The sequence below is a fragment of the Ptychodera flava genome, chromosome 11 (assembly GCF_041260155.1).
Source record: "Ptychodera flava strain L36383 chromosome 11, AS_Pfla_20210202, whole genome shotgun sequence".
NCBI lineage: Eukaryota > Metazoa > Hemichordata > Enteropneusta > Ptychoderidae > Ptychodera > Ptychodera flava.
In genome coordinates, this window is record NC_091938.1 from 25,010,895 (window position 1) to 25,035,036 (window position 24,142).

The window sequence follows — 24,142 nt, forward strand, 5'->3', positions numbered from 1 at the left end:
AACCCATCGATATTTGGCATTCACTCTGGCTGCCATCCCTTTGTTAATTCTATTTGGGAAAATTAAATTAAAACTCTGAAAATTTTTCTACACCAACGGCTTTAAAATGAGTCCCTACAAGTGGTAGATCATCAGTAAAGATTTGTTAAAAAGTCCTCCCCGAGGCATATTCTACTTTAGACAAATAAAACTTACAGTCAACAGTCAAGTTTAGAAGGGCCAAGAGTTATCCACTTTATTAAGCTTACATCTTTTAAAAACAAAACTTCCAGACGTATAGTTTTTAATAAATTATGTTTAAATATTTTTGTTAAAATAGTAAAGAAAAAGAAATGTTCCCGGGTAAATAAAGTTTAAGTTGACGCTGTTGATTGGCAACATGAATGATCAAATTGCTTCATTGTATAACCATTTGTTTCGATGCATGCTTTTCCTGACAATTTGAGTGGTGACAATTTTCAGTGACCTACTTCCACCTGATTTTCCAGCACACATTTCTTTGAGTAATTTGCTCAAAGTACAACAGCCTTCGGCGCAGTCCGCATGGCGCGGGAACCGAATGCTAGTGTTTAATCAGTCCTCGCCACACCACTTCGGTGATAGAGCAGACGTTGTGTGCCAAAGTGCGCCCCCAGCGGCGATTATAGAACAGTTGAAGGACAGATTGCGCTCTGACATGATCGATTCATGGTCTAGTTTCACGAACAACAATTAATTTGTAATTGAAAAGTGCATCAAGATTTAAGCATACTCGTAAGGAATAAAATACACAGGCTCGTTTCCATTCACCGTGCCCTGCGCTCTTCCATTCCCTCTTGTTGACCTTCTTCCCGTACTCGAGATATCTGCATCTGAGGATGAAATCGTGAAAATGACGTCATTTTTCACGAATGCGATTTCTTTTGATAGCGTTGACTGAATCAATTGCAGCTATTTGAGAAGAATATTTTGATGCAAGAAGATTGAACTGTGGAATTCTGCAATTGACATTGGCTTCAATAATGTATCTTTGTCCACAAAATTATGACTGTATGTTTGCATCTATCATTTATAAATGACAAAGCCAAGCGAGAAGTATATTTGTATGACAAGTTTCAAGATTGCCAAAATGGGCACCGTTCCCTTGACGTTTACGAAAACATGAAAACACGAAATTTATGTTCATACAGGTTTGCCTTTATAATGTGAACGTCAGAGCTGTAATAAGTTGATGCTCAGTCCACTGTCAAAATCGTGACGTCATGATTAACTTACACTGTGACGTCAGCGTCCAGTTCTCGCCGGTTTTTCGTCTGAAACTCCAGTTTGAATCGACGTCTACTTCTCTCAATGTTTGAAGGTATGAGTAATACAAAAATTCGTATTGGCTCTGCAAAAATCAAATAGAAAACAAATCAACGATGATTAATTACAGCTTATCTTTCTTTAAGTCCCTCTGGAGGACAGAAAAGTACATGAAATCATATAGACTTTACGGCCGTTTGCATCATTTCAAATATGCGTCGACAAAGGCGAACGAATTTATTTATCGTTTTCGAAAATTCTCAATTCGCTCGTAACAAATGTCACAGGCAGTAATATCAGATAAATTCACAACACTCATTTACGACTGAAGCGCGGACAAGATCAGACATTTACATTTTGCTCGAACACAGTCACGAAATCCACCCGATGGCTTGTACATAAGATAATCATACCCCTTTATAACAAGATCATTTTCCCACAAGGTACAAAGGTAACAAACTGTCCCGTGGCGGCCTTTACTGAGAGACACGGGAGAAGCAGAATGTACCGTACATTTTAGTGTAAAAAGGGCAATTCTCTGTATTGAAATCAGAGGCGACCTTAATTTTGCCAAAAAGCTTCTTGCGACTTGGATGGTCGTTATTCTATTCCTAGGTGCTGTAAGTACTACATTATTGCGCGTAAGTACACTGTAAACAAGCATTGTATCGCTGCACAAGCGAAGATCTTCGGTATTGACGACGCCTCACCTGTGTTAGCACCATATTTGGTCGCTGTCGTCTCATGTTCGCCACCGTACCAAATATATCTACAGTACTTGATTGATTCTCCAAAAGTCGATCCAATGCGATAAAGACGGCTGTCCGACCGACTCCAGCACTACAGAGAGACAAAACACGGCATTGATAGGGCTGTTCACAATTGACGTCACTATTCTCATTAATATGCAAAAATGAATATTTGTCCGCATTTTTAGATTACGCTTTTGCAAATTACGCATACAAGAATGACGAAAATACATCTTAGTAGGTGACTATTAGTGTAACAATGAATACTAAAGACATATTCACAACTCAAAGTACAAACTGCAAAAATAGCTACGCATACAACATTGATGAAATTTGTCCGCATTTCAAGCAGCTGTGTCTGATGTCGCGCGCGTGCAGCTATATTTAGTAACAAACCTGTCACCGTGAAAGGCGCTATTTAAAGGTTAGCTTGGCTTTCAAGTGAAAGACATTCTCGATGGCCATAAAGACATGCAGACGACTCAAACAAGGGTGTGTCGTTGGATAGGGTAAGGTTACATTGAGAGAATTTTAAGGCTGTTATATTAAATGAATCTTTGTTTTATTAGCTGCCTTATTTACATAGACGTGTTTCAGTTTGACGCCATTTTTAACGAAAGTTTCTAGATGAAAGATAGGCTTCGGGGGTTCAAGACTTTGACTAGTTTGTGTTTGTGGGTACGGTCGAACAACATTTCGTTGCACTTTGTTATATATTTATATCTCGTCTAAAGTCGAATATTTCGTTCAATGAAACGTTGACATGCTTATACTTGTGAAAAAAATGGAATTTTAAAGACATCTGATGCACTATCAATCGCTTTGGACGCTTACCTGCAATGTACCAACAGAGGGCTATTGACATCAGTGATTTGGGAACGAACTGTCTGTACAAGGCGCATGATAGCCTCGCCTTCGTGAGGGGAGCCGCTGATTGGCCACAAGGTGCATTGAAACTGCCTCAAACTTCTCACTTCTCCATTCTGGAGCAAATAAGAAGGACAAAAATAAGTACGCATAAGGTTTTAGAAAGTAAACCGTGTCACGAGTTCGTATTATACCTAATCACAACAGAAATAAATAGACAAAAGCAAAAAGCAAAATTATTTCAGAACAGATAATTGTGTCGGAGTTACAGAGAAAAATGACTATGACTTTACTTGCCTTCTCCAGGCTTAAATCTGTCATCTTCCACTCAGGGAGTGTAGTTTTGAGAGTGACCCGTACTTCGATACCACTGTAATCTCTGGGTGTGTCATCTGCTGGCCAGTATGGGTGACATTTAGCCTGTTTGATTAGAGAAAAAGAGTATTTGTCTTTCTAACATGTCATCGATAGTGAGTACACCAAAATATTATTCCGGGGAACAAACTATGCAACCATGCAGCGCCCTCTGTTTCGTACAATGATTTTCAAGCTATCAGAAGACAGTGCAATGATATGGTTACTGATCTGGAGGAGTAAAGATGAATGCCTGTATTATTTACCTTTCCCCCTTCGACGCATTGCGTCATCATGACGATAGTGGATACCTTCTCCTGCCAGACCATTCTCCAAAAATCGTCAACTGTTTCCTCCAGTGGGCTCTGCGCCGCTATGTATGAACACGGCCCGTGCGAACCCTATGAGCGAAAAGAAATGTATATCGTACAATAGCTTAAAAGTATTATTCGTAACATAGAATCGAATAGGTGACACATTTGCGTGATAACATCTTAGAAAATATAAAAAACAAATGACTTAAAATTCATAGCTTTGAAGTAAAAATGACTATAAATTATTTTTCATTTTGACATTATTGCAATGGCGCGTGCTTTTGCAGGCTTTTGTGCAAAATAAGAGTTTTGCGTCGATTTCATTTCATTAATTCCTAGAGAAGGGTGAACTTTTCCGGCTCGATGTTTATGGAATTGATTTTTTGTTAATTTGAAGTTTTTTTCCGTAGGAACCTAAATATTAAAATTACCATGCAGCGAATAAAGATGAGTGTAGAAATACTTGTAGGAAACTAAAATTAAGGAAACACTAAGCTTATGTTGACGTAAACTGGTATGAAAAAATAAAAAAAAACTGTAAAAAAATTCCTAAAATAGTGCTCCCTCATTTCTCAGAAAATTTTGGGTAAAAATCCATTAATATCTACTGATGTTTTCATATAAACTTTGTGGCATAGTTGTTCTTCCGTCCCTCTGTCTCTCTACTCTCCCATTTCACCGTGATATGCCGGTTTCTAATATAGGACTTACCGCTATATAGCTCGCATTGATATAATCTTCTTGACCACGCCCACTCAACCTAACTCTGTTGTGGTCGTCTGTAAGTAAAGTTTGATCAATCACATAATAAATATGCATAAATTAAATTAAACGAGTAAAACTAAGCAACTGCTCGGTTGTTAGCTAAAGTTCATTTGAACTATGGAAATGCTGCGTACCAAGCATGCACCGGCAGGCTTGTACCGTACAGTATGAAAGACATTGACGTTCCAAGAGCTGTAACTTTTGTATATTCTCATATTTTTGTTCTATCAGTAAAATACTGTTTCTGTATGTTACACTCAAAAAGTCATGCCGATATGCCACTGTATGTCATGTCCGATGTTATTGATGACAACTGGGGTAGCATGGCATATTGTACTTTGTACTCTATGTTTGCGAGGCCAAAAATCGTGTTTCGCAAAATACTTTTGCGAGAGAAGAAGAGAATGTACGAATCTTCCAAAATTAGTGAGAGTTGCAGCTTTTGTCTCTTTAAATAAACGAGATCTTTATCTTTTTCACAAGAAAGCAACAGTATTCATAGTTTTAAGCACGAAAAATCAACGTCACAGAAACGTGATGTCTTTAGGAGCTATTTGTATTTTTTTCGATACTTCCCGAAGGTTTCCATTCTGATGTATTCGGACCAAAGGCAATGAGCTTATATACTCACAGGGTAAAATATTTGCATATCTATTTTTAGGTCGGTTTTCCAGGAGTTGACCAATGTGTGTCGCCTTGTTGCGTGTCAGTCTTCTGAGTTCCTGTCAAAGTAAAATGGCGGAAGATAAGAAAATAAATGTTAAAAGCTAAACGATATCAATGATATGGGAAATGCCATTTTGACGAAATTTGTAGTCTATGACACGTGTAAGATAATATGTATACTGTTCATTAAGTGAGCCAGATAATTTACGAAATATGAAGACATTTCTTTTTTAAGTCTCCATCAGAGTGCTACTTACGTCATACTCGTCCTCGAATCCCTTGCGATGATCGTCACTTTGTAGTTTGACATATTCTCTGAACACCGTCAACGGAATCGGTCTGAAATAAGTAGAATGGGAGTATAGATACTGTATGAATGAACGGCGTTGTAGTTTAATGTTTTCGTTATTGTGTACGCCCTCATCGGTGTGTTGGTTTATCGGTAGGTAGGTAGGTAGGTAGGTATGTATATGTATGTATGTATGTATGTATGTATGTATGTATGTATGTATGTATGTATGTATGTATGTATGTATGTATATGTCATGCTACATGTGTAAATGCGAGAAAAAACATGTGCACACTCTATCAACGATTATTTTGTACTGTGCAAGTTGAAGTTCAATTGGCTGTAATATCTGTTGTATTTTTAGTTGTTTTGTACCCTATTGTAAAAACATAACACTTTTTATAACAACGTACTCTCGGGAGAAGAAGTAGAAATGTACCTGTATTCGAAAACAATTGTTACAGGTATAATCGCTTTATGGTAGATCTGTTCTTTCAATGTTCGCTAACTTTGCCACACGAAAAAATCTTAAAGAGGATAAACGAATAGACTTATAATCAATATTACACGTCTTCCTGATTCTCGTAACTGACCTGGATGTTTTTGTCCTCTTTATCGAGAGAGTCTGCAGCGTTGACGAACTCTTCGTGAGATCGCTTACAGGAAGGAAGCCATCGTTGACATAGCCATTGACAGAGTAAGGTGGGGGTGGACCTTTCCTGTGAGAAACAAATCACAATGGCAGTGATGAGTACCTATGAAGTCCAGACGTTTACTTAGAGGTACAGCGATACAAATTAGTCGCCCTTTCGTACTGACTCGTCGCTTTTTTTGCAGAGAGCTATTGTGCTGTGTTTTGGGAAGGAGTAAGAAAATAATTGGTAACTTTTTTCGTATGATATAACCTACTAGAGATCATCATAGTAGAAGATGTTTTGCTATCAGTATTGAACAAAGACACTGTAAAAATTGACATGTTCACTGAGAGACAGGTAGACAGAGACAGAGAGACAGAGGTGGCGAATGTGTGTAATGTGTACCTCTGATTAATTACATGACATTTCTTTTTAAATTCCGTGCTAATGCTCTTTTTTTTCTGTTGTTTATTTCTGCATTTTATATTGTCCGTTTCCGCGCGTAAGCGTACATCCCTCTGTCAATCTCTTTTTCTCTTTGATCAACGTCACTAGAATAATTGCTGCCACAAAAGCCAACGGGAGACTCTAGCTTTTAGGGCGGAATGCGCCTCGGGAACCGACATTCAGACTCTTAAACTTTTACATTTTTGGTCTACCACTTGTGGGGGTCATTTGTGTACAATATGCGATGTTATCATTGACGAATGATTTGTAGTTCGGACTAAAATTCAGCTGTTAACCCTTTGAGCGCAAAAGTCAATTTTTGTCTCCTTAAGAAAATATAGTTCAGTTAATTTTTTTAAGATTTTTGTCAAAATTTTGATAACAAACCGTAGCCAATGAAATGTTATGTCCATATGGTCCAAAACTATCAATAAATTACAGAAGATTCATAAAAATTTGTGAAAAAGTTGCACTAAAATTTTGGTTGGAACAATTACAGCACTCAAAGGGTTAATAACGATATTGGACATTCAACTCATACAGGCTGTGTTGACGATTTTAATACTAAGCATCACGATTTTGGAAATAGAACCAGATCGCTTCTTTTACAAACAGACAAGAAATAATTGACATAACATAAATAGCTACAACCGATTGTGATCATTTTCGTAGGTAAATTGTTTTTTCATGTGCTGTCAATATCCTAGCGGAAAAAATATGAAGGGGAAACAAGCTCAAATTTCACGACATAAAACAACTTACGTTGTCCTGTTTGCATATCGATAGCAACACAAGCATACTGCTAGAATGACTCCAATGGCGACGACGCCCCCAACGACAGCATACAATATCCAGAGTGGATCAATACCTGTAGAAAGCAGAAAAGGAGATTAACACGATTGGAACTAATTTGGAAGAATGGGGTCTTTTAATTGTTCATAGTTATCAATAGTATTAGGTGCCCACTAGCTGAAAGTTACAATATTACGAATTACCCATAAAAAAGTGAATTGCAAAAAGAAGAATTTAATGTACTGAGCTTAAATTTGCTGATGTTAAATCAACATTGCTACAATATCATATTCTCCAAAATTAGTTAAAATCGTGTTGATATAAGCTTTCGCAAAAACCTCAGACAACAACCGCAATTATTGCTATTTTTGCAGTAACAAAAATAAGAATATCGCTTGACTATGGCCTGTTACAAAAATATCGTTCTTTGTGATTTGATCTTTCTAGTTTGATTTTATTTATTTATTTATTTATTTATTTATTTATTTATTTATTATGATTTGTTCATTTATTTTGCATGGCCTTTCAAGATCGATATGCTAAAAATGTCCTGTAAACACCAAATATTTCTGTTCTGTTTTCGCATCACAGATCGTGTAAGAGTGTTAATTTCACAAAATCTTGACACGTCATAACAGTTATCATATCATTATTATTGTGCCTTCCGCATGGTACCGCGCATTTCCGTTTATTGACGCTGAAGAAATAATTAACTAGCAAAGACTGAATTCACACTGTATCGATGCGAGAGATTTTAATTTTCTCACTGCCACTCTGAACATAATTCACCGTCACTTTCACTTACCAGTTTCTTGAGGAGAAGACCACGGGGTATCCGTGTAGTCACCGAGCTCGTTAAAACCACGGAATGCATACCTACATATCAAACACAAAGCGACCAAAACGAGATTAAATATGTTAAGTGGTTGTGCAATTTCTCTTCTGATGACGAGAAGTTATTACTACGTAGGTCGAAGGGTCGAATGATGGTAATTAAATTCTTTGTTTTGCGTCCCTGTTTTTTTTTAGTGTAAATTTGAATATGACTTTCCCGTGTAACTTTTCTGTATACAAAACTTCGTATTAAACATTTTGTAAAATGTATCATTGTAAAGTACTGTCAATCATGGACGCGAAAAAGAAGTTCTGCGGCTTTGGTTGTCGAATGCATACTCATATTACCTGGAAACAATCAAGTAAATGTGCAACTTGCGTATCTAACTTGTCCTGTTTTTTAAACCACTAGCCTTTCAAGATTCTGAGTGCACGCAAAAGAAATAATTTAATTACTCTGGCCTTAAGATCAAAACAGTATCTCTGAATCTAGAGTGAAAGAAACACGAAGTTGAGAAAGCAAATGCATCGAGCACGATTCTTATAGGTTACAGGTATGCATAGTAATATTGCTGTCAATTGACTCTTTGTCTCTGAAAGATAAGCAAGGTACGAGAGTGCGCAGTTACACACCTGTATTTTGAACTTGGCCTTAAAGGTCCATTGCAATACGTCTGCCCCTCACGACAGTCTTCACTCCCGATGACGTAATACGACACTTGAGTGACTTCTCTTCTTCGTCTTTTCTTGGACTCCGAACTGCCGAATGGATTAAATGGAGCGCTGGTCTGGTACGGAGGCCAGACATCCAAGTCTTTGACATCGTTATATGTCAGCGGATTGGCTGGCACCGCCTGGTTCTCGCCTAGTAAATTAAACGCCGTGTAATTGAAGAAACTTTAAGGCAGTACGCGCGTCGAGCTAAAGATTTGCAACATTTCTTCAAATTTTCCCAAAGTAAATATTAAATCATTCTATTTCATAATCAGGGACAAAACCAGGGGCCTATCTTGCAGATTTAATCTTAGAGAAACGAATTAAATAAAATTTAGCGACTTTGAAATTCAAAATAACCTCTAAACTCCATGGGTAAAATCACATTTTAATTTTCACAAGAACAAGACGGTGATATGTTCATTTAGTCCAGGTGCAGGCTAGAACAGCGAAAGTACGCCATGTCTTGTAGAAACGTTTTTTTCTGTGACAATTTATGTGACAACAGAGCGCTTAATGCATCGTAAATTTCCGGACAGTCGATTGGTCAACTTCGGGTACAATAATTTGAATGTGAGTTACAAAAGCGAGCATGCACTATTTAAGTGCAGATTGGAATTCACGTTTAGCTTGCCTATTCATGACGGACTCGCGGGCTACTTACCTCCATCCTCCGTTACCAAGACAACATAACTGGTGACCTCACCATTTCGGTTATCGAATATGTCATCAGTTATTTGAATACGAATAGAAGAGGATGACGATTCGAGGAATCGAGACGCTTCACTGACCTGTGATTCGTCGGGTGGCGGTGGTGCTGGAGAAAAGAAAACGAACAAAAAATCAGTCTTGTCAAAATTTCATAACGATGAAGAATCGATGATATCTAACACTCAGACCATGAACAAATCAATTAGGTCGCTATTAAATTATTTGTTTTTGGGTATGATCATTTTGCATGGACGGCTTCTCTGTATAGGATCGGTCTACAATGGGATCGGGGTTAAGTAACTCTCATAAATACAATTATAAAAGTTATCATTATAGTTTCCTTTTCAGCAACCTAGATAATTTACCTCGGATTTGATATAGCGCTTTTCAAATTTCTCGATTGTTTGATTGATTGATGGATGGATTGATTCATGGATGATCGATCACACTAATTTCAACCCTCAGATAGCAAACTTTCACATTTTCAAAGCCTGACAGCGATTGGCTATATTTTGACGATTTGTGTGGTCACAGCGCGCCAAGAAAAATAACTAAAAAGGAAACGTAAGCATTGGTTGGAGACATGCCGCAGGAAATGCACATATCTTGATTTGTCCTTACAGCGAAACGGATACAACTTTAATACTGCAACTTACCGTAAATCGGCATGGTAAAGACACCGCTCCTCAAACCAGGTCCAAGGCCTTCCGCATTTTGTGCTTGTACCTGTCGTGGAATAACAAATGAAATCAGCAAAGGAGTTCATATGGACCCGCTCTCTGCTTCTTTACCTTTCTCAAAAACTTCATAAACACGATGTTTATCTCACAGCCATTATAATATTTACCTTTTCCATCAAACAAAACAGATATTTGTCAATCTTTTGTTTGCCGACATTTTCTAAAAACGTGTTATCTCTACGATCGCTTTATTTACCTTGTCGTTGTCGGACTTACCACGACATTGTAGGTGAATCCAGCGGTGAGTTGGTCTGTCTGGTATACTGTGACGTCACCAGATAGGCTGGGTTCTATTTCAATCGTCAGTGTATTATTAGCCTCGCCCTGTACAACGACAAAATATCACGTGTTGTTGGTGATTGTTGCATAGATAATTAAACCTGTGCACTCCTCATTCCCTGTCAACGGGAGCACTTTGATAACAAGGAATTTGGGCCAAACCATGGTAGAGAAAGGATTAACTTGAACTCAGAAAATATGGATGCAATATCTATGAACCATCGATGAAAAACTACAGTATATGTATATTCTGCAAATTATAAGCCCTACAAGCAAAGCCCTTGGCTCACTTCATAGTTTTGTCCAAACAAACCGCTTTATGGGGTAATGGCATGCCACAGGTGCCAAGTTTCATTCAATGATCACCAACAAAAAAGGAGACAAGAAGCTCGCTCGAACTGCTTTCATTCAAATCAATGATAGATGGGAAATTTTTCGCAATATTTAAATTTCACGGATAGGATAGCTACATAATGAACTTTTATCCTAGTTTCATAATTTTTCTCTTACCCCTTTTGAACCTGTCACCGTCAGCACATACAGGCTGATGACGCCACTCGGCTCGTCCGGTAGCCCGATGCTGAAGGTTGCCTGATACGGCGAATCGATGGTAATGTTGAACACCGACACGGCGGATGGAACTGTTAAGAGATTTCAGATGGTGAATTGCTACTTTACAATGTGAGCTGGATGTAGTTCATGGAGGAATGACGGTCTATGAGCTAAAACTGTGGATATTGTAGCCATGAAGCGGTACTGAATATTGCCGTAGTTGGCCGATTAACCCTTTGAGCGCCAAAGTCAACTTTTGTCGCCTTTATGTACCCAAGTCAAATTTTCAGATTTTTGCCAAAATTTTGATAAAAATCTGTAGCAAATTAAATGTGATATCCATTTGGTCCAAAATTATCAAACAAATTGCCGAAAAATTCATAAAAATTGTTAAAATGTTGCACTTAAATTTTGGTGCGAAAAATTACAGCACTCAAAGGGTTAATCACTTGTTACCGAGGAATATCCTTTTCCCTTGATGTAGGAAGGTTGAAGTGCTTGCTCAAATCCATTTGGAATAATGTGTTGTTTTTGCTGGTTTTTTTGGGGGGGTTTGTTTGGTTTTGGGGGGGTTAAATGGGAAAATTCCATAGTTACGTACCGTCTGGCAGCGTCCTCAGCACGATTCTCACTTCTCTGCTGATTAAGACCCCCAGCACCGTTCGGACTGAGAACGTGTAAAGTGTATACGGACTCAGACCCGTCGCGGCAAAGTTTGTGTCGTTGGTCGTGACGCTCGGAGACTGTGCCGTGATGCCCTCGTAAGTCGGTGCATAAGTTACGACATAGGCTAAGGTAAGCCCGCCGGGTGCAGCACTCCAAAAGACGCTTATGCTTCGCGAGGTCACTTCACCGGACGATAGAGGGCCAGGCGGTGCAGGTACTGAAACGAAATAGGTATTGTAAGGTAACTCATTAATAATATCTACCTGCATTTCCAAGCATTCGCCCATGACAGTCACCTGTAATCTAAATATGCCCATATATGGTCAAATGGGCGTTCCTTGGTATTCAAAATGCCCATGTGAGGGCGCTGTTTTAAAAAGCGGCCACCCGCTTAAAATCTGTGATTGGTTAGATTTTCTCTTCCATGGTAACTGTGGCAAAATTGGAACAGGTGACAGTATATCTTTAACTCGCCTTTTCCCCAACTACCAGATTCTTTTTAACGGTTGACAGATCGCACAGTGGGCTTGAAGAACCTTGAAATGAGGCATGGCAAATTTTCGACGAAGATTCCTACCCCGTCTCGTGTATCAGCTCCAGAGGGCGACATTTTGTGTCTCAAGATATTATGGTGAAGTTTTTCTATCGATGACTCACGATCGTTTATAAGAAAATAAAATACAGAACGGTATCGCTAATATACGCTACTGGATCAAATATGAGCAGTGAAACAAAAATTAAATCTTTGAAAAACAAATCAATTTCAGTGATGAAGAATTGTTTCCCAACCTGTATTAAACGTTGCAGATACGGATGTACTGATTAGTCCTCCACTTTCCGTTGCTACAGTGAATGTATATGTCGTCGCAGAGTTCAGACCGGTTACTCGGGTCTCTTCGGGACTACCGAATGGCACCCAAATCGGTAGCTGGACGTTGAGTGGGGTTGGAGAGACAAATACCCTATGGTAATCATAGTCGCCACTGGTCGGACCCCAAGCAATGGCGATAGAGTTCTCAGTGGCCTCGGTTAGGTTAAGCGCACCGGGTGAATCCGGCTCTGAAATGACAAAAAACGGAAATGTTTATCAGAGAGTTTCAGAAAATTTACTGAATTTCATGATAATTGATAGTTGCATCTAAATACAAGAAACAGGAATAAGAGAAAGCAAAATGCTTTTCATCAAAGCATTTTGATGAAAATATTAGCCCCAACATTCATTAAAGGGGTGCAGTCGTCGGAACTGCGCTCAAAGGTCGTATGGGACCCATACGACCAATGTAAACACTGTATCCAAGGTACGATGGTGATTGATGAAAGTTGAACATGTCTGTCGTAATCTTCATCGTATAATTTAAAAGTTGCAACTATGATGATGAGGTGCCTCTTGATATCAGGCATGAAATACATTGTTTGTAAACAAAAACTCGCACAGGCGCAGTTCCGACGACTGTGTCCCTTTAAAAGACCGGGTGGCTGTAACTACTGATTTTACTCTTTTTGTTTTGCTTGTCAACATGCCAGTTCTTGTTTTCCCTCTTTAAGCATGATGAAATACCTACTATTTAGCTTATAAACACAGCGTCTACATGTGTAATATGTACTGTTAATTTATACATAGAATTCTAGTCCTGATCAAATTTCACTTTTAAACAATAACAATGCAGTTTACACATGTATACACCGATTTGACAAGCTTTGGGGAGTACAAGAGAAAACTGTAGTCGACAATACTACCATAAATAGCTGCAATCATTAAAAGTTACAGCTACTGTCCCTCTACTAGAGCATCGTACATGATAGCCCGTCGTCGAGCGGCCTGGTATTCTAAAATTCTCGTATTTTCCATATGTTGTCGTTGACGAATTTATTTACTGTGGCCTTGACAAAATTTAACGATGTTTCATACACATGAAGCAAAAGATTCAACCTGCACTTTAATTGACATATAAGTCACATGAAGCAAAGATTCAAAATGCACATGTGCACTACTGGTAATGTAATAAGTTGGCTTCATCCCATACCTGTCCGCTGAGAAGCGGTGGCCGAGGTGCTTGACACCTGTGCGCCCCCAACGTCGGCAACGATCTTCGCCTGAATACTGTACCGCCTGCCTGCGACCAGATTCGCTATCGTGTACTCCGACGCATTGATGTTGAGTTCGATGGGATTGGGTAGTGCGTCAGTTGGGAAGTAGGACAGCTCAATGTTGCCATGGGTTATGAGGTCATTTACTGCTATCCCTACGGTGATGGCGCTTGTGGAGAATGACGTCACTTGTATTGTTGGGCGGATGGAATCTGCATATTCAAGCAGATATACAAGACCATGCTCAGGCTACCTGAATGGACGTTTTGACACTGAATCATTTGGTTCCATTGTGTGAGTGTGTGCCCAAAATGTCTTTAGGAATGGCGAATATGGCCATATGATAATATGAATGCACACTACCCAAATTACATGAAATGCAAAGCAGAGAAGGTGGTTATCCATTGACACGGGCACAGTCTCCGCTATCCACGGGGTAGGTTTGAATTTTCACCATCTTTATTGGTCAGTTCCTTGCATATACCTAGAAGTTAACCGTCCGTACAAACCAGTTCGAATAATGACAAACTTTAAACTTTAAATAACGCTGACAAGGATTTTCAGTAGCAACAGAGAGCGCTGAAGGTAGCATGCCAGATTTGCAAGCCCACAACACTTGCATAGCGGCAGTTGTAACACCAGACGGCGCCCTCTCCAACAAACAAAGGATGAGCAATTCGACACCAATCAAGGTGAGAACCAGAGATTGATGACTATGCGCGGATTCAAAGAAAGATTTGACTAACCGGTTACGGCTTTCGTTGTAATTGTCTCGCTCCTCAAACTCCCCGAAATGGTTGCTATGGTTACTGTGTACTCCGTCATCGGTGTGAGGCCTTGGAACGAGAAAGAGTCTTGATCGGCTGGAAGTACGAACGTTCCAGGCGTTGACCCGTGGACAGGATCAAAGGTGATGTCGTACTGAGAGAAGACACCGCCTGGATTTGCCCAACTGACGTCGATGGAGGTTGAGGCAACAGCGGTAACGCTAAATTCTGTCACCGCTTCAGGGACTGCATCGAAAAAAGAAAAGGTTCATGGTTGCAAAAAATGAAAAAAGACACACTTCTTAATATGCATCAGTTTGTTTTTTGTTTTGTTTTGTGTTTTGGTTTATTTTTTCCATTAGTAGGAGACATGGCCGTATAATTATTTTAACTTTCTTTCTAACCCTCATGTTATTTCTTCTGTGTTACGTTTGTCTTTTACTTCATCTTTTAATCAACAAAATATTCACTGACCCATTTAGCATTGGAAAGAAAACTCGAAATATTAAATCTCCATTAAGCTGTAATTTGTATGTATTTCTCTCGTTGGTTTGATTCAACACCAAGTAACGAATGCTGACAGAGAGTGTGCTGAAGAACTAGGCAGCGGACTAAGCTCTTACGAAACTTTTTGAACCAAACATTTCATATTTCTAATATCACCGACCTGTTCGTTGAGACAAAATCTCTCCTTGGGTGCCTTTAAGGGAGCCGTCCTCCGCAATGTTTATCTCAATTCTATATTCCTGTCCTGGTGTCAAATCTTCCAGACGGAAAGTGGTTGTATTCGACGGTAGTATCACGGGAGATGATAGACCATCTCGTGGTGAAACGATTACGTAATAATTATTGAAGTCACCACTAGGCTCGTTCCAAGACAAGTCAATCCATGTCGTATTCAGTGCAGTCACAGTGGAGTCGAATTTCAACGCTAAATTCAGGAAATAAAGAGAAATGCATTTTAAGTGTGTGGACGTAAACGTCACGACACGTAATGGGCGCAAAATACGCAGAACATACATACATACATACATACATACATACATACATACATACATACATACATACATACATACATACATACATACATACATACATACGTACATACATACATACATACATACATACATACATACATACATACATACATACATACATACATACATACATAATTACATACATACATACATACATACATACATACATACATACATACATACATACATAATACATACATACATACATACATACATACATACATACATACATACATACATACATACATACATACATACATACATCAAAATATAAAATGGAGAAGGGAGAATGTTTGTGAAAGTTTTACCTCTCCGTAGAAATTTTCAGAATAACTTTGATGGCAAAAAATTATGTATGTCTGACCTTCACAGCTGATTTCAACGCATCCAGTGAAAGCATCGTTATCTGGTGTTCCAGAGAGTGTGAAGTCTGGATTTGGTCGGATTCCTTTGTTCAAAGTGACACAGATATGACTATAGTCGGTACATCGCAAAGACGACGTGTCGAAGTCGGCCCGAAGACCGACGATGCTTGCCGATCCGCCCGAAGCTAGTTCAGTCTCAGCCTGTTCCGCGGTTATAGCTGGAGCTACCTGGACCAGTTTGTCCCCTGAGTTGACATTGTTTGTTAGGAAGATTACGAAACGCCAGCTTCCAGACCCAGTTCTCCCCGTCCCTAGTGGAGATGACGTCATCGTGACGTCAACGGTAATGCTGTGATCGGTGTCGCCTTCAGCAATTACATTTCCGATGGCAATCGTTGGTACAACTTGTGTTACTAGAACTCCTAATAACGAAATAGAAAGTAAACAACAATGCATAAACAAAATCAACATGATTCTCGGACGAATCAATGTATCTTCTTTTCAGAGAACAACTTAGCCTGTCCTATTGTTGCTGAAGGTGTTTAACAGGTGTTAGCACGATACGAGTCTCTCTCTCTCTCTCTCTCTCTCTCTCTCTCTCTCTCTCTCTCTCTCTCTCTCTCTCTCTCTCTCTCTCTCTCTCTCTTACCTCGGCAGGAAACATCAGTGCAGTTTCTGAGCATAGACTCTTCAACTTCCAAAGTGTAATCAGGTTCTGCAATGCTGTTTTTCGCAACAATGACGCAAACTTCAGCAATGTGCGAACACTTTTCATTTCCGAGTGAGACAAGTGTCTCGATGTTGGAAAGTGTCAGATCGCCCCCAGCGGCCAGTGTTGAATTGGTCTGATCCGCAGGGATCATTCCGATACTCTGGTCCAGTAGAGTTCCGTCGTAGGCGATCACTTGAGCTGTTAAACTCCACAAATCTGAGCCGGTAATGCTCGCGCCCTCTTGAGATCCTGATAGCGTGACGTCAAAGTTAACGGCCTGGCTGTCAGTATACTCTAGAACGTACACTTCTGGGGCAAGATATATCTTGGTGGCTGTCACAATCAGGCCTTGGGAGAACAAGGTTTGATAATTAGTATTTGAATAGAGAATGGCACAAAAAGTTCCATGTTGATTATAAGTCTGAGAAACTCCAAGGTGTACGATAAATCACTAGATATTTGAATTCAATAAACTGGAAAATTGTTTCTAATCGTACGTTTCTTGACTTCAACAATGACAGGGTTTGTCAAGAATTCCAAAACTCTGCATACTGTGATATCAAAAATACATTTACCGATAATATGTATTTTCGAATACGTATAAAGAAGATCTATTATTTTAAAACTTTCAAATAATTTTATGGAACATCTTTACTGTTTTAGAAGTATGTCATCACATGACCAATCACGTCTGAATGTCGAAAGAATCGTAAATTCATTGCAAAGTATATGAAAAACTTTAAACTTTTACACAACGATAAAAGTATATCTTTTGGGGTTTCATTTGTATATTTTATTTTGCTTGCTTGATTCAATTGGTTGATTGATTGATTTATCTATTGATTGATTGATTGATTGATTGATTGATTGATTGACTGATTGATTGATTGAATGAATGATTGATTGAATGATTGATTAATTAGTTGGTTTTTAGTGATAAATGTGTTTTTCAGAAGATTCTCCATTGTCCCCTTACCTGTACATGATACTTGCTGGCATGCCGTAAGAATACCGGAATCTGGATTCCCCGTCAGCGTAAAATAGGGGCTTGCGTTCCTGCCTCGGAACAAGGTGACACAAACGTAGAGCGAGTCACTGCATGTGATCGTACTGAAGTCGAGAAATGCTTCTATCCCACCCAGCGTCAGCGGAATCCCGGCTGAAAGATCTGCGCCCTCTGTGTCGAGCTCAAGCGCCGGGGTACTACTGACTTTTGCATTCTCGCTGTCAAACTCTGCCTCGGTGAGAAAAACATCGACTTCCCACAGTCGGTCACCTGATATGCTAGCAGTGATAGGATTGGATGAAAGTGTAAGGTCGAAGGTCACCTGATGAAGTCCCGATCTTTCTACGAAGGAATCTCCCTGGGTTATCTCAATGTCCGTGTTTGTGATCTCAACACCTGTATCATAATCAATGAAATGCATAGTAACGAAAAGGTAATCTATTTTTGACGTGTCCCAGTATTTTAAAGAAATGTAAGCTTCTCTGTTCAATAATTGAATACATGTTGCTCTCGAAGATAGTCAAACATTGTCTGTGTCTCTTGATCAGGAGAATTAATAGGCACATGTAAAGATTCCTAGGGTCTAGAAATTGTACAAGAATAGTAAATATATTTTATTTCAGGGAACTAAATTGATAAATTTTGCACACCAAACGCAAAACGGCTCTTAAAGGTTCGCAAAACATCGTCTGTGTATTGTGATCACAGGAATAGTCAAAATATTTTCGTCTTAAAGAAATTTGCAATTCCAAGATTGATCGAGATTAACGTAAGAGGATCTCGAGAGTGGCGAGAAAATAGTTTTACTGGACTAGTTAATGTATTTTATCTCGGGGAACTTCCAGTGCACTGATAAATTCTACCCGCCAAATTGCGAAAGTTTTGAATATAGCTATCGTATCGTCACTCAAAAATTTCAAACACACTTGTTCTGATGACACCAAGAGCCGCAAGAAACAAGGTTTTCACAGGTTTTTCTAATTCTATCTTTCGAGAATGATTGATGACTTGTCCCTCTGAACAAACGACATGAAAATACGACAAGGAAAAATATGAAACGCACCTCTGCATGTTATTTCTGTACATTCTTGTAAACTTCCGCTGAGAGTAAATTCCGGAACTGAGAGTAAACCACGCGACACTTCCGCACAGACAAACTTCAGGTACCGGCAGTCAACTTCTGTAAGGTCAACTTCGGCGCTGACGCCCTGTAAGACTGCATTGCTGCCTCCGAGGAGGCTCAAACTGCGCATGCTTGTAGGGATTTCGGCAACTGTTTCGGCGAATCGCAGCTCAGTGGCGTTGTTGACGGGACTCACGTACACAGTGACGTTCCAGAGGTTTGTTCCGACGGCGTTACCGAAGTCTGCGCTCGCTATCAATGTGATATCCATGCTGAACTGGTGACCCGATGAATGTTCGTTGACATCTTTACCCGCTCTGAGCGCTAGTCTTGTGTCTGTAATATCAACTCCTTTAAAAAAACAGAAAATGTACGTGATTGTTTCAGAAATGAATTTTCTGTTATATGTCAGCACAACAGGCGGATTACAGATTTCATATGGGTTAACTGCACTTTACCCGCTTATCAAGTGATTCTGCCAAAATGTCCTACAAAACTGTCTAGACTGAAAAATATTGCAACTTTACCGTCGTAAAGACACAATTGGCAAGTGTAGTGAAAGAAGTAACCGTATAAAACCGGGAACTAACACGATTGAAACTAATTCGGAAGAATTGGATCTTTATATTCTTCAGATTTCTCAAAAGTGTTGAGTGCCCTATAGCTGAATGTTGCAATATTACATATTACTCATAATAACAAGTGCATTCAATTTGCTTAAAGAAAAAAGCAGATGAGCTTACATTTGAAGATTAAACCGACTTTAGTTCACTATCAAATTATCCAAATTAGTTCGAATCGTGTTAACTATTATTTAGCACAAATGACAGATTACGATCCATGTTCAAAAGAATTCCTCAATGGAAAATCAACATTACTATTAGAATCAGGTTCATGTCAATAACTGCGAATCACGAGGACAACTTTGATTCTGTCAGCTGTCGAAATATCCGCCGATCCTATCACGACTTTCGACACTAAAAGTAACTCGACTTTGGCAGGGGCGTTGATTTAACCTACCTTTACAGATAGCTGGTATACAAACTACTACATCGTCAGAAAAGGTGAAATTTACTGTCGCTTCTCCATTCTTTTCGACTGCAACGCAGAAGTGTCCAATATCTCTGCACATTTTGTCGGTCATGTTCAAAGAACCGACAAGTTCCAAGGTCATGGGGAGACCGGCGTACAGTGACTGAAGGTGCGTAACGTTGTGTACGGTTTGCCCTAGACTTGATTCAGTCGGAGAGCCAACGCTTGACAGGCTAAAGAATGACGTCACCTTGAACAGGTCGGTACCTTCGATGCTACCAGCTCTCGGATCAGGGTCCAAGGTGAGATTGAAGATGACTGGCTGAGCGGAGACACCTTCTCGGACGATGGTTTCCAACTGGACGCTCGTTGTGAATTCTACACCTACGGAAAGTCGTGAAATAGTTGGCCGAGTAAGTTAGTCTGAACACGGTGCTTCGTGTAGAGGGACCGCAGTCCGAAGAATATTTGTTTTGGAAAACATAATCCGGCGAAGCATCCACCTACGTCACCAGTAAACGCTAAAAGCTTTCTCTTGAAGACATTTCTATTCGAGGAAAAGTGAAATGGCCCTGGGCCTTTGAAATTGCTTTTAAACCACTACTTCCAAAGGAATATTGGGATTTATGTTGAGAGAAATAGTTGCAGGTCATGTGATGGAACCGAACATCGGGAGGACGGCTACAAAAGTGAATGCTTTTGCCAAAAATGGTTTGGCGCAAAATCTGAGAGTCAAAACCCTGCTATCAGATTACACTTTGTTCTAATGGTGATGCTTTTATCATAGGGAACCCAGAAATCTGGTTGTTGTTGTTTTTGGTTGTATTGTTGTTTATCTGTATTAGTTGTTGTTGACCTATAAAATTCAGCGAAGATAACTTTTGTGTTGTTGTTGTTTCAAACGTAATGTAGATGTCATATAAAAACACTACAAGGACGCGATCATTATTTGACCCAGTGAAACTCTCTCCAAACGTATAAAAGAGAAAGTGTACTTTGGGAGAGAATTGCATCGGGTCAAATAATGATATTGTACTTGTAGTGTTTCTGATGACATCTATATTACGTTTGACACAACAACACAGTAGATATGTTCGCTTAATTTTATTGGTCAACAACACAAATAATGTAAACATAAACAACAGTACAAACAACAAAAACAACAACAACCAGATTTTCTGGGTTCCCTGTGGTATTATACTTTTACCATTGATGGTTTAGATGAATTTAAAGTGGAATGAACGGTCCAGAGAAGGGTATACTTACCTCTACAAGGCACGGCTAAACACGCTGCTCTCTCCCCGCCAACGGAAAATGTTACCTCACTGCTGGCATCCCTCTGTATCTCGACGCACACGTGGGTCATTTCAGGACATATCAGTCCCCTCAAGTCAAGGGAGACGTGCGAGCCGTTGAAAAGCAACTCCCCGCCAGGAATACCGCTTTGGTCACGTTGTTCAGGGCTGACATCAACAGGTGCCAGATACGTCTTGTTCGACGGTTCAGGGGTATCCGAGAGGGAAACGAAAAGTTGCCACAGGCCAGAACCATGTACCGCAGACGTATTGGGATGCAGGGCAGCGGTTAGATCAAAATCCATGCGAACTGGATCGGACCATTCCCGGAGAGTGAATCCGGGATCAAGTGAGAGGGAAACTGAACTGATTTCTACATCTGTCAATGAAATTAATAATATTTATCATATTTACCACACTTTGCTAAATTCGATTTAAATCAATTAACAGTATCATAAATGGGCAACTGCGTGAAACAATTTATACATGTAGTTGTTATTGGAACAACATAACGCATTTTCTCCTATGAGGATACGCAGACACAATGATAACAATTCAGAGCAAAAATTACCATCAGATTATTTTTTTTAATTTAATTTATTATAACGCATTTCTCGGAAAATCCTGCATTTATTCTGTTTTAGAAGGGTGTGTTTCCAGTAAAGCCAGTAGTTAATTAATACTTAGGGACTGACCGTCATGTACACTGAGACTGCTGTGATTTTGAAGGAACAGTGAAATAGTAATTGGAAATACGCATCAACATCATTCTGAGCAACAATTTCCGAGATCTCGTGGTTCCCAAGTGCATTGAGGTTCCCCTCTTTGAGCAAGCGTTATACCTAACATTTTGCATGAGTTTACCCAACGTTTTTAATGCACCTTGTTGCGTGACAATACGCTACAACTAGTAAGCATTCTGGTCGAAATCAAAGTAATTATTATTAAACTGCATCACTCTATATCATAACTACAACAGGGAAGTATATTCAACGAGCATGACAGGAAGTGCAAGAAACAAGTCACGAACCTGGAATCACTACCGTGGTAACCTCAATGGTGGTGTATCCTGTCGTCACTTCCTCTGTGCTGGATGTAGTACGAGCTTGTTCTGACGTCATTTCCTCTGTGGAAGCCATATCACCGATAGCTTGAGTGGATATGTCTTCTGTTATTATTGTGACGCCGCCAAGTTCTGTCGTCATGTCTTCCACTGTTGAAGTGAAACTTTCAGTAGTAATAACGGTGATCTCCGTTTCTGATGTAATTCCTTTTGGCCTGGCGGTAAGTGACACTGTTTCTTCAGTGGTTACCATAGTACCTGCATGCTGTGATGTCATTTCTTGTTTGGTTTCAAACAGCTCGGCTGTGGCTACATCAGCACTTGTCAGTATCGATGTTATTTCATCTGTTGTGACTACAGTGTTAGGAGGTGTCGACTTTACTTCCTGTGAAGCAACAAAACTGCTGTCCGATGTCTCCCTTATTTCGTCAGTAGTTATAGTTACCTCGGTACTTGAAGATTTGCTCATTTCAGTTGTTACACCTAAAGTACTTTGAGGTTGCGATATTATTTCCCCGGTCACAGTAAAAGTGCTTGATATTTCCACTGTGCTTGCTTCCTCTGACGTCATATCGTCTGCTGTAACCATTGTACTTACAGGTTGTGATGTAATTTCATCAGTGGTAACAACACTGCTTGTCGGTTCTGACGTCATTCCATCCGTAGTTACATCAGTACTTCCTACTTGAACCATTATTTCATCAGTAACAATACTACTTGAATGTTGTGATGTCATTTCTTGTGATGTAACAACAGTACTGGCAAACCTTGTCGCCATGCCCGTTGCTTCATTAGTAGTTGTAGGTTCTGTTAATTCCCCTGTTGTATCTGCAGTACTTTGTGTCATCTCCTGTGACGTAATTATTGTAAGTGGCAAATTTGTTGTAATTTCCTCTGTAGTGAAATCAGCACTAGCTGGCTTTGTGAGGGCATCTGTACCATATGCAGTACTTTGAGGTTGTGATGTCACTTCCTCTGTGGTAATGATGGTACTTGCCATTGTAGCCGTTGTTTCCGCTGTTAGTACATCCGTACTCATAGGTTGCATGAATTCTTGCGTTTTATCCACTGTACTTTGAGGTTGTGATGTCATTTCCTCTGTACTTACATGGGTACTACCAGGTTCGGTTGTCACTTCTTCTATCGTGGCAACGCTACTTGCAGGCTGTGATGTCATTTCCTCTGTACTTACATGGGTACTACCAGGTTCGGTTGTCACTTCTTCTGTCGTGACAATGCTACTTGCAGGCTGTGATGTCATTTCCTCTGTACTTACATGGGTACTACCAGGTTCGGTTGTCACTCTTCTGTGGTGACAACGCTACTTGCAGGCTGTGATGTCATTTCCTCTGTACTTACATGGGTACTACCAGGTTCGGTTGTCACTTCTTCTGTCGCTGCAATGCTACTTGCAGGCTGTGATGTAATTTCCTCTGTACTTACATGGGTACTACCAGGTTCGTTTGTCACTTCTTGTGTCGTGACAACGCTACTTGCGGGCTGTGATGTCATTTCCTCTGTACTTACATGGGTACTACCAGGTTCGGTTGTCACTTCTTCTGTCGTGACAACGCTACTTGCAGGCTGTGATGTCATTCCTCTGTACTTACATGGGTACTACCAGGTTTGGTTGTCACTTCTTCTGTCGCTTCAATGCTACTTGCAGGCTGTGATGTCATTTCCTCTGTACTTACATGGGTACTACCAGGTTCGGTTGTCACTTCTTCTGTCGTGACAACGCTACTTGCGGGCTGTGATGTCATTTCCTGTGTACTTACATGGGTACTACCAGGTTCGCTTGTCACTTCTTCTGTTGTGACAACGCTACTTGCAGGCTGTGATGTCATTTCCTCTGTACTTACATGGGTACTACCAGGTTCGGTTGTTACTTCTTCTGTGGTGACAACGCTACTTGCGGGCTGTGATGTCATTTCCTCTGTACTTACATGGTACTACCAGGTTCGTTTGTCACTTCTTCTGTGGTGACAACGCTACT

At 39.8% G+C, this 24,142-nt stretch overlaps 3 protein-coding genes across 3 annotated transcripts; all 3 read right to left on the bottom strand.

Moving 5' to 3' along the window:
- Positions 1-204: 204 nt before the first annotated feature.
- Positions 205-23,426, bottom strand: LOC139143904 (uncharacterized). The gene is made up of 29 exons (XM_070714506.1): positions 22,114-23,426; positions 21,055-21,462; positions 19,777-20,172; positions 18,697-19,107; positions 17,604-18,029; positions 16,565-16,975; positions 15,915-16,337; positions 15,181-15,444; positions 14,493-14,759; positions 13,683-13,958; positions 12,448-12,717; positions 11,594-11,875; positions 10,951-11,081; positions 10,378-10,485; positions 10,078-10,147; positions 9,375-9,527; positions 8,630-8,861; positions 7,968-8,038; positions 7,133-7,238; positions 5,882-6,007; positions 5,257-5,338; positions 4,965-5,055; positions 4,280-4,347; positions 3,521-3,655; positions 3,198-3,320; positions 2,868-3,016; positions 1,995-2,124; positions 1,255-1,369; positions 205-851 (listed from the first exon to the last, which is right to left on the bottom strand). Exons 1-29 carry the CDS (start codon positions 23,405-23,407, stop codon positions 742-744), a joined length of 7,128 nt encoding a protein of 2,375 aa, XP_070570607.1. The 5' UTR covers positions 23,408-23,426; the 3' UTR covers positions 205-741.
- A 19-nt stretch (positions 23,427-23,445) lies between these two features.
- Positions 23,446-23,742, bottom strand: LOC139144435 (thioredoxin domain-containing protein 2-like). The gene has a single exon (XM_070715135.1). It carries the CDS (start codon positions 23,740-23,742, stop codon positions 23,446-23,448), a length of 297 nt encoding a protein of 98 aa, XP_070571236.1.
- Positions 23,739-24,077, bottom strand: LOC139144436 (integumentary mucin A.1-like). The gene has a single exon (XM_070715136.1). The coding sequence runs from the start codon at positions 24,075-24,077 to the stop codon at positions 23,739-23,741; it is 339 nt and encodes a 112-aa protein (XP_070571237.1).
- Positions 24,078-24,142: the final 65 nt, after the last annotated feature.

Bases quoted from the DNA above. Each gene is read 5' to 3' on its own strand.
- LOC139144435 (XM_070715135.1), bottom strand. From the start codon at position 23,742: ATGACATCACAGCCTGCAAGTAGCGTTGTCACGACAGAAGAAGTGACA.
- LOC139143904 (XM_070714506.1), bottom strand. From the start codon at position 23,407: ATGACATCACAGCCTGCAAGTAGCATTGTCACGACAGAAGAAGTGACA. The intron at 15,445-15,914 runs GTCAGACATACA...TCCTGAATTTAG, and splicing joins CGTTGAAATCAGCTGTGAAG to CGTTGAAATTCGACTCCACT. The intron at 2,125-2,867 runs GTAAGCGTCCAA...GTCTCTCTGTAG, and splicing joins CCTCTGTTGGTACATTGCAG to TGCTGGAGTCGGTCGGACAG.
- LOC139144436 (XM_070715136.1), bottom strand. From the start codon at position 24,077: ATGACATCACAGCCCGCAAGTAGCGTTGTCACCACAGAAGAAGTAACA.